Here is a 10,509-nt window from a genome sequence, read left to right as displayed (position 1 = left end):
GAAGTGAAAGCAGGTGTCAGCTGCTGGTGTTGGTGTGATTAAAGCTTTTTAATGATGCATTTTTCTAAACTTGAGGGTTAGATTTTGAACAGTATTCCCTATACTCTTTCACTATATTATCTTAAACAGGAGTTACTCAGCTGCTTGTTATGGGTCAGTAAAAAACTGGTGTTTTATTGTTTATTGTACATGATCATTAGTGCCGTTTTCTCTAATAGCAAATTTATGATTGAAACGGGAAAAAAATCTGGAATTAGCTTCTGGGTCTGAAAAACTCAGAAGGAATAGGCTTAAATTTGGGCAACTCCTCTGATTCTAGAAACAAGTCCAGTTTATAGTCATCTGTCGAATCTATGACTTCAGGAAAAAGATTCCTGGTAAGTTTATGGGCTCAGTCCCTAGTTTAAAGCTTTATTCAATATATGGTGATGTTCAGTTTGCAATGACCTAGCCACCTGCTCAATGGATGCCCTTCTCCTACCTTCCTGCACTGTCTGTAGCCAAGAGAGGCAAGTAACTCTTCCCTCAACACCGCTACTGTCCCTTTACCCATCAAAACGGCCTCTTTCACCCATGTTCTTTAAAAAAAAAAAAAAAAAAAAAACCTGGTCCAACAACCTTGATAACTTCAGGCTCATTTCTAACTTTCAGTTTATCTCTAAAATCCTGAATCCCACAGTAAAAAAAAAGTTTATTATTAGCTTCTTTTCCCCCCCCCCCTCAGTTGGATTCACTTCCCGCTCATCACATCCACTTTCACAACATCGACATAGCGACACCCAAAACACTCAGTTTGAGGCTTCACGCGGTGATTTTATTAACATCCATGTTGGACATAAGAGTCTGTGCCTCAAGCCCACAGTCTGACTTCAACTGATTAAAAGAAAAGTAGCGAACCTTCACATCAGAAAGGCGGCTGCCTGTGAATAAAAGCATGAATTGATAATAGTTCCCTTTTTCTTTTACTGAACATTACAGTCAGCACCTTGGATAACTAAACAGAGAAGTGGATTTACAATACAGAATACAAATCGATTGTACAGTCTTGACGTCTCCATCAGTACAAATAAAACTAAGAGAGGAACATAAAGACACTTCTTTTAAATTCAAAATTCAGAAAAGAACTAAAGTGAGGTGAGGAGAACGGGCATGCAGTTTGATTACGAAGGATATGTTAAACTAATGCCTCTGTAGTGTCGTCACAAGGGTGTGAATCATTTTGTCGCAATCAAACTGCGCAGTCAGCAAAATTATAAAACACTATGAGTGGCAAAAAAAGAAATGAGACACATGAGCGTGGTCCGTCATTCTTCAAAAAAGTAAAAGTGATGCTGACAGTATATTTTGGATGAAGATGTGGCTTAGCGTTTTGGCACTGAAAGTTCCATTTTCAAAGACAAACATATTTAAAAGGGTCGGGAAAAAATGCTGACATTGGCTTTTAATTGTTTTTATATAACAGTTATAAAAAAATTAAAATAATCCCTTAAAATCTATCTCAGGCCACTCTTCCTAAGCACTGGCCGCGTTGATTGAAAAATTGCACACTTTGTAAAATAAACATGTTCAGTGTCTTACAGAATGTTAGATGAGGAGATTAATAAGACAGAAGCAGATGTCATGATGTTGTGTAACTATGGAAGTTATATACAAGACAGTTTCTCAGCTTGGAAGTTGGGATTGGACAGAACCAGCGTTTCCTCCTGTTCTAGAAGTATTAATCATCTCAGCTTAATCTTGAAAAGAAACAAGCATATTTTTCTACAAAATGTCAACATTTTTATTTTTAATATGCTTTTCACACTCTCACCTGTTACAGCATTGTGTACCAGTTTAAATCTGAGATGTGAACACCTGATTTTTTTAAAGTAAACTGACACCAGTGTCTCTGGCAGACCGTCCACTAAACCGGGACTCTGTCTGTGCCGAGTGTGTCCCCAAGTTTTAGCTGTTGTCACCAGTCTGCACCTGGCCGTCATTCAGCAGTCTCTCTCTTTCTCCAGAGCCGCCCTCCTCTTCGTTCGCGAACCTAGCGCAGCACGGTATTCTGGCCAGCAGGGGGCGGTGCAGTCCGTTGTAGAGCGCGGTACCCACCAGCAGCACCAAGAAGCCCAAAACCTGCAGTCCGTGAAAGTGCTCCCAGCCCAATGCCAAGCTCACCACCCAGATGACCAGCGTACGCAGGCTGTCCAGCACCATACGGGTGGTGGCGCTGATCTCTTTAGTTACGCTGATCCCCGCAAAGTTGAAAAAGGCGATGCTGACTGTGTTGCCGAGCAGAGCCAGCAAGATGAGAGGCTGGTGGCCGATCTGACAGAAGGCATCCAGCGCGTCCTCCAGGACGTGCCGAGGGTTGTTGGCGAAGTTTCCAACAGGGATGAAGTACATGGGGATGAGCAGCAGCGACAGGACAAAGAAGCCAAAGAAACCTGGAAACAAATATTTTGAAAAAGAAATGTAAGTGTAAAGCCAAAACAATGAGTTTAAACACGCTAACGTGCGCCAATCTGAGAAAAGCAGGATCTGGTGATAAACTGCTTTTCATACTGTGCCTGAAACAATTCACAGTAGAAGAAATATATTGTTATCCACTATTTATGTAAAAATATTGATTAATGCTGCTGTGTAACCATGTATGAAGTTTGTGCCCTCTACACTCTTAAAAAGGGTCTGTTAAAAAATACATAATGCACTGTTACATGTGTAACAAGATTGCAAAAAGAACCTTTCCTTGTAATTTTTAACAGGTGAAAGCTTAAAAATATTAAAACAACTTTGTGGTCTCAAATCTGATGCAGCACTTGTGCTAAATTGTAACAAATGATACATTACACAGCAGTATAAATGCTAGGTTAGGCCACACTGCCTGTTGTGTAGCTGAGTTTCTGAAATATAAGTTACGGTCCCACAAAGGTTAGGTCTGTGTGCACGTCTCTGTCAGGACAGTGAGCGAAGACTTTTTTTTTTTTTTTTTTTTTTTTAAACCCACGACACAGGTACTCCTGTGCAGTCCTCCAAAATCCCAACTGTGCAGATGACGTATGGATCTGCTGAATGCAGAGTTCACCGGGAACGGAAGAACCACAAAACAACAGAAAAAAACCCAGCATGAACAGCACAGACACTTGATTGTTTTTAGCACTCAGTTTCACTTCAGCTCTTTGTATGTTATAACATCGCCCTTCTCCACGTCTGACAAACCAGCAACAGCACACCACAGACCTACTTTTGACACTGCCTTCATCTGACAACATAGGTCTATTCTAGATGTTTGTATGAGGTATAAGACCTTTGCCCATCTCATTATTGACATTCAGTAAATACTGAGAATTCAGGAATGTAATCGTTTTTGTAGGTTTGTGGTTTGAGAGGATACACATCCACTCTAAAAAAGTTCATCTCCAGCAGTAGAGATCTGATGTTGTAAGCTGGACAAAGCTCCTTATAACTGTCGTACCTTCAGTTCCAACAGCTCGGAGGGGATGAACGTCATGTGTGTAGACAAACTTTTCCTCGAGGACCATCTGCACTGACACAATGATCTGAGCCATGATGATCAGAAGATCTCCTGCAGTCAGACAAAAAACAAAAACAAAGCAAAACTGTGAGGGTTTTTTTACTGAAACACTTTGCGATCCAATCATATCAAACAAACAAATAAACAAATCAGATCCATATCAAGAGTTTAAAAAAAAAAAAAAAAAAAAAAAAAAAAGACCCCAAAGAAAACAAAACATCTTACCAGTGATCACATCACTGAGTTTGTGTGAGCTGTCTTTGTTTCCGCTGATGAAGTCAGCCAGGCCCACTATCACCAGCCCCAGAATGGTGATAAAAATGCCGATCCACTGATTAGGTGCCAGGCGACGCCCCAAAAATGCCACAGAAAGTAGACCGGTGAAGATGATGACAGCTCCACGGAGCATCTGGAAACTTGAGGCGCTCGTCATGTTGAGAGCTGTGAAACAAAACTGTTTTAACAAGACGGAAGAGAAGGGTCTGGTGACCTGTAAAAAGATTCTGTGGACACTTACCAACATACATGATGGAGGTGGCCATCATGTCGCACATGGCAGGAGGGAAGAAGAGGAAGGGGTTGAAGCTCTGGCCACGATTTACCCTGGGTTCTGGTCGACGTTTGTCGTGGCAAATTAAGATGTAGAAAGCTGCGAGACAGCAGAACTCGCCCAGAAACATCCCCACCGCCTGGACAGTGAGAGAGACAGACAGAATGAATTATTCCAGTTATTCCGCAAAGAAAACTAAAGACACTCACGAGTTACTGTATTAATCCAGATGTATCTTTCTGTTTTCAAAAGTTTTCTGATGAATCTTAAAAGGTTTGCAGCAGTTTTCACTTGCTTGACCTCCCAAAACATACACCTGGGTTTTTCTGTATGGAGATCATTTCTGGCACCTACTTTTGGAGTTTTAGCAGAACCGAAACAAGAATAAAAATGTAAATCCTCTTCATTAGATTTAAAAAACAAGCAAAAAAATAGCAACAGTTCGCTTAGTTTACACTTCATTCACTCAAAAAGAATGGACATGTTTCTTTATCAAAGAAAAACCACCAAAAATGTAAAAAGTTCAGTGAAATGAAGTCAGGCCTCAGTTGCACAGCTCTAGAGACCTGTCTGCAACATTCCCCAAGTGCTTGGTTAGCAGATTCTGGAAGCTGAAGGAGAATGTTACACCAAAAACAGCGGTTGCCTTTCATTTGAATGGAAGACAACTCATCTGCAAACACTTGCCTGAGCTGTACTAACACCAGAAAAATTACTATGCAAACCAGAAACTTAGACGTTATCACTGCAACCGATGCATTTCAGGATGCAGTGTCCATTTTTAGTTTGCATCATGCTTTTCATAGTGTCGCTACCGCAGTTTGCAAATGTGTGCAGACAAGTCGGCATCTTCCATGCAAACTGTTAGAGACTTACATAATCACAAAGAGGTTTTGAGTTTAAAGATACAGCTGTGACATGTAGGTGAAGCTTTTTCACTTGACAGACAAAAAAAAAAACAATTTAAAATGTTTAATTTCTCTGCATATATGAAATAAATATGTTAATATGGGGGCGACCGTGGCTCAGGGGATTGGGAAGCTCATCTGTAACCGGAAGGTTGCCGGTTCGATCCCCCTGCTCTCTCTGTCCTGGTCGTTGTGTCCTTGGGCAAGACACTTTACCCTACCGTCTACTGGTGTTGGCCAGAGGGGCCGATGACGCGATATGGCAGCCTCGCTTCTGTCAGTCTGCCCCAGGGCAGCTGTGGCTACAACTGTAGCTGCCTCCACCAGTGTGTGAATGTGAGAGTGAATGAATAGTGGCATTGTAAAGCGCTTTGGGTGCCTAGAAAAGCGCTATATAAATTCAATCCATTATTATTATTATTATTATTATTATAATAAATACAAATTGGAAAGATTTTCTTTAATTTAAAATAAGAACCAAGACATTATGAAAAAACTTTAACTGAGATCAAAGTGCTGAGCTCAGCTGTCACTAAGAGTTTATTACCATACCTGTAGAAATGGGTGAGAGAATGGACGCTCTGGTTCCTCCTGGCAACCCTTCGCATTGAACATATCAGCCCATCTGCCACAGAAAAAAAACAACAACCCCAAACATGATTATTACAGCTTAATTATAGATTTTTAAAACAATAAAATATATAGTCAGAAATAACACATAAGAAACAGAGGGGTTTTTTAAGAGAAAATTAAAAATACATTTTCTTGTTTAGTATTCCTTCACATTACGCCAGGTTTTGGTTTGAACATGTGGTGATGAAATAATTCCACTTCACCTACAGGTCACTTGTTTCACTGCCTGCTGACATGAAGAACGGCGACAGAATGATTGAATGACGTGTCTTTTCACTCGTGAAGTTAATGAGTGCTTAAGTCTGCATAAACCTTTATTTTTTTACTGTCTGACAGCATGACTGGCATGTGAGCGTCCCGGTGACAGCGCGAAGCAGGACTGTGGTCTTTAAAAGTGACGACACAGCACTTTCTTGAAAACTCTGAGCTCATCAATACGCAAAGGAAACTTGAGTGGATCTGTCTGCTCATCTAAATCTGCTCTTGCTTTTCCTGTTATTTAAGGTTGGTGTGCTTTGGATTAAATATCTTTACATGGTGGGTAGATGGAAGTTGCACGAAAACTATCATCCTCCGAGCTGTAACTGATCCGAGTTGTGGGGCTTTTAAGGCAGCACAGAGATGCTGCTGGTTTCAGGTGAATGTTGTGAAATTTGACCAGGTAGTTGTCGAGTTGTCTCTTAAGTAACACTACATGACCCGTTTTGTTTGACACAAACTGCAATTAGCAGCAGAACTGAGATGTGTTCAGCTGACAAAACCCACAAAAGGACAAAGAAGTGCGTGTCAGGAAGCAGAGAGCTGATGTCCCAGAATATTGGAGAAGTTGAAAAAGCTGAATCTTTTGTTTCACTGAGATGACAAACCTCTTCCTATCATGACAGCAAAAGAGATCCTAAATGCAGTCAGCACTCATTATGATAATCTAGTCACCTAAGCTAAATTACCAACAATCACTGATTCTGAAACGTGCACGTTTTTATTTCACCCTGTGACGCCAAGTATGTTATATTTGATACACCTGTTTTTGATGATGACTTCCAACATCTTCAGTGTGATTTTTTTCCCCCTAATAAATTGACATACACAAACAGTATACTACTGCGAGCACCATTAATAAAATACACAAAAATGCCGGATGTAGCAAAAATTATAAAAATGAATATTTATTTTTTAATTTGTTAAAATAAAACAGAATTTTACAGCAATTATTCAGTGTTTCGGGATAAACATGGTTAATTATGATTGGATTTTGAGCAAAAAGGTCAATTTAAAGACATCTATAAATTGGTTAATTGTCTTTACTGGACAAAAAATATATCTGGTGATTTAATTATTTAGCAGCCAGTGGGTGACTCAGCAGGTTGTGGCAGTCCTGATAAAAAGACTGCAACATTAAGTTGATTTATTTGAAAGAGTCGAGGTTTTCTGTTTCAGCAAATGTTCTCTTTGTCCTCAGTGGCACGTGGAGTCCCACAGGGTTTGATTTCAGGCCCACTTGTGCTTTCTTTACATCATTCCCCTCTCACTCAACTGGTAGATGGCTCCCCTCCCAAGCCAAGAACTACGAGTTTTCTCCCTATTAAAAGGGAGTTTTTACTTCCCATATTTTCCAAGTGCTTGATCATAGGGGGTTGTCTGATTTTTGGGGTTTCTTTATAATATTTTATCAACTGTACCTTACAATATCACGACAACATCTCGAGTTGTTGTGGATTAGAGCTATATGAATAAAATTGAAACAAGCTGAATTGAATCTGTGGACATATTACTTTTATCTCCTGTATACGTTTTAATGTTTAAGCAGACAAGGAGGACACGTTATCTAAAAATGAAGAGTGATCTCTAAACAGTCAAAAGCAAATAATGTCATGCAGTTGCATTTCTTAGATAAATCTTTGCATCCTGTCGAGAGCTGCTTTTCAGTAGCAGTAGTAGATATTTTTTACAAAGCTTCTCAAGTCACATAAAACCTTTATTAACCCAACTTTGATTATCAAATTAGGAAAATTGATTTCCATCATCCAGCATTCAGTTTTTCTTTTTAAATATAGAAAAGCGTATGGACTGCTGAATGATGGAAATCAGACCAACAACAAGAGTGCAGACAGCAGCTGCTAAATGTTTAGCTAAAATACGCAGAATTATGGTTTCTGGACAATTTTCCATTCTATACCACTTCCACAGTATGGAGGTCAAAACTCTAGCCACACTTACATATACAACTTTCCCGCTAAACCAGTGGATTTCAGATTGTGGGCTTCATCTGGATGAACATATAACATATTAAAAAACATTTATTTTTGGTGGGGGTTGCTGGGCATTTGCTGATGTGGCTACAGACTAAAAGATCTTGCAGTTTTAAAATATTTAAGAAGCATTTTTTATTGTTTTCTGATATTTTAAAAACCAGCTAGGATCAAAAACAATAACAGGTTGCAAATATAAATATATGATAGTCTAGTTTTAACTACATTTAGTGATAAAGCCACAGCTGCAGTGCTCCTTGGTTACAGTGGCAGATAAAGCATTTGCATTGTTTTCAAATGCTTTCGGGTTTTGTCATGTGATAAACACTGTCTGTCTGATGATAAGCAAGTGAAATACTGATACCTCACATCTAAAAGTTTTTCTACAAGAGTTGACTGTAATGTTAATGTACTGATATCTAGTATTATTTAAAACAAATGTAATGTTAATACTCTGTATTTCAAATGAATCATGAATTATTTACTTCATCAGCAGGAACCAAAAGAGACTACTCTAAGGAGCTTGGAAAGAAAAGTGTCTGGACTTCTTTAAGTTGCTTGAGGTTGAGGTTCTTGAAGTTGCTTCAAGCAACTTAAAGAAGTCCAGACGGTTTTCTTTCCAAGCTCCTTAGACTACGATGACCTGGATGACTGAGAACCTTCACAGACATACAAAAGAGACTACATACCACCCAAGGGAAAATACAATTAAATAAACACCAGAGAGTGCAGCTGCTCAGCAGGTTTTCTGTGTATCATATGTATCATGCAGTTTCTGCTGAAACAACATGAACCAAATGCAAGAAACACGTGTAAATCAAAGACATAATAGACCAAAGTTATTTTTATGTGACGACGTTATTTTTATGTCTCGATGAATTAAATGAGTTGAACTGCTTTTTATTCCCCTTTTTGAAGCAGACAGAAGCCCGACCTTTACTTGGAAAGGAAATAAGTGATCTCACCGTCCCCCCACAGTTTAGTTTCACATGAAAACAGGAAAGTCTAGTTATAATTCAAACTCACAGCTTGATAAATATGTTAATGTTAGCCGCTTACAAGCTAACAAGGAAACGAGACGCTATTGTTACTAGCTAACGGGGTAGCTCTACGTTAACAATCTGTAAGAAAATGCAATAAACGAACTACATTTATTAACTTCTCTAAACAATTAACTGGGCACCACCACCCTTCAAATTTTATGTTAAATCTGTAGTTCAGGTCGGTTCCTGGGTCCAAGCTCCAGCTACAGTAACTGTAGACACACGACACGGTAGGGAAAAACATAATTAAATCTACTCACTTGGCCGACAGCGTGTTGATGGAGCCGGTTGTAAGCATTAGTCCCGCGAGGAACAGCTGGTATTTTGTCCAAGCCATGATGGACGATGGATGGACCGGGACGAGCAGGAAACGGACACCACCGAGCTGTGTTTTGGTGAAATACACCGCTGTTGTTTACCCGCTCCGCTTGATCTACTCTGCCCAGCCACGCTCTATGAACGTCACATGACAGCTCATCGTCAGCTGACCGCCGAGAGTTATAGCTGTGTTACCTTCAGGACTCGTCGGAAATTACGCAACCCATTTCTTTTGATGATGAAAAATGAAAGTGAAAAGGCCTACTTTAAGAGTTTGAGATGGTTCAGTGGATGTATAAATGAAGCACAAATGGGATCCCCTTAAACAGATTTTTAGTTTTAGTATTGTTATTTTCCTCTGAATAATCAATTCTGTCCCTAGTTATCTAATATAAATTAAGTAAGTCAGCCACAACCAACCAACGACATGACGTCACGTTCCCTACAGACAGAAGATGGCGCTAAACATGTTTTTTTGAAACGTTAAGCACTTATTTCTTAAATCTGGCTTCACAGAGAGTGTTAACTCTATGTCAGTTTTTGAGAGCAGGGTTCAATGGTGTAAATTAACCTTTATATGTGTAGCGTTTCATGTCCCTTTAAAGGCAACTGGACAAGGGGAGGACAAAAGAATTGGCAGGCCCAAAACACAAAACAGAATCTGAAAGTCATAACGTTAAGAAAGGAGGAAAATTCTCCAGGAAAGACGTGACACAGGATCTGAGACATGTATCTGGACCATCAGTTGATTCGTGGTTTCAGTGGAAGGATGGCTGTCATTAAGCCATTAAACCTTGAGAAAAGGCTGAGGTATGCCAAATTAAACAAGAACTTAAGTGAAAATCAGTGGCAACTGGCCTAATGGAGTGATGAATCCAAATTAGATTTTTTTTGTTCAACTTGTTGTCAATATGTACAGAGTAGATCAGGAAAGATGTGTAACAGTAAACATCTACAGCCATCTCTTAAACACAGTGGGGGCTGCGTCATGGCTTGGGCTGCATTTCAGCTAGTGGTGTTGGAGATATTGTCAATTATGTACACAGAAAATGACTGTCAGGGTTTGATCCACCATGCAACATCTGAAAAACATCTGATTGGCCACAGCTTCATTTTTCAGCCTGACAGTGGTCCCCAAAACACTGCCAGTGCAGTAGAAGCATGCCTTGATAGAAAAACACACAGCGCAACATTGTATCAGTCGTGAACTGGCCTCCTCAGAGCACTGTGGGATCATCTTGACAGAGAATGAAACAAAAAGCAGCCAGCATCCAAAAAAGAGCTTTGAATT

At 39.7% G+C, this 10,509-nt stretch overlaps 1 protein-coding gene across 1 annotated transcript; it reads right to left on the bottom strand.

Annotated features, from left to right (window-relative positions):
* Positions 1–712: 712 nt before the first annotated feature.
* On the bottom strand, positions 713–9,381 carry slc35f6 (solute carrier family 35 member F6). Its single transcript, XM_004550430.4, has 6 exons — positions 9,161–9,381; positions 5,528–5,600; positions 4,035–4,206; positions 3,743–3,958; positions 3,458–3,568; positions 713–2,429 (listed from the first exon to the last, which is right to left on the bottom strand). Exons 1-6 carry the CDS (start codon positions 9,235–9,237, stop codon positions 1,945–1,947), a joined length of 1,134 nt encoding a protein of 377 aa, XP_004550487.1. The 5' UTR covers positions 9,238–9,381; the 3' UTR covers positions 713–1,944.
* Positions 9,382–10,509: the final 1,128 nt, after the last annotated feature.

This window comes from Maylandia zebra, linkage group LG15, assembly GCF_041146795.1.
Source record: "Maylandia zebra isolate NMK-2024a linkage group LG15, Mzebra_GT3a, whole genome shotgun sequence".
Taxonomy (NCBI): domain Eukaryota; kingdom Metazoa; phylum Chordata; class Actinopteri; order Cichliformes; family Cichlidae; genus Maylandia; species Maylandia zebra.
This window is presented reverse-complemented; position numbering and strand designations above follow the sequence as displayed.

What these genes read in the sequence shown, in the direction of transcription:
- slc35f6 (XM_004550430.4), bottom strand. Translation starts at nt 9,237, where the DNA reads ATGGCTTGGACAAAATACCAGCTGTTCCTCGCGGGACTAATGCTTACA. An exon ending in CACCTCCATCATGTATGTTG is followed by an intron (nt 3,959 to 4,034) that starts GTAAGTGTCCAC and finishes TTTGTTTCACAG; the next exon opens with CTCTCAACATGACGAGCGCC. An exon ending in ACTCAGTGATGTGATCACTG is followed by an intron (nt 3,569 to 3,742) that starts GTAAGATGTTTT and finishes GTCTGACTGCAG; the next exon opens with GAGATCTTCTGATCATCATG.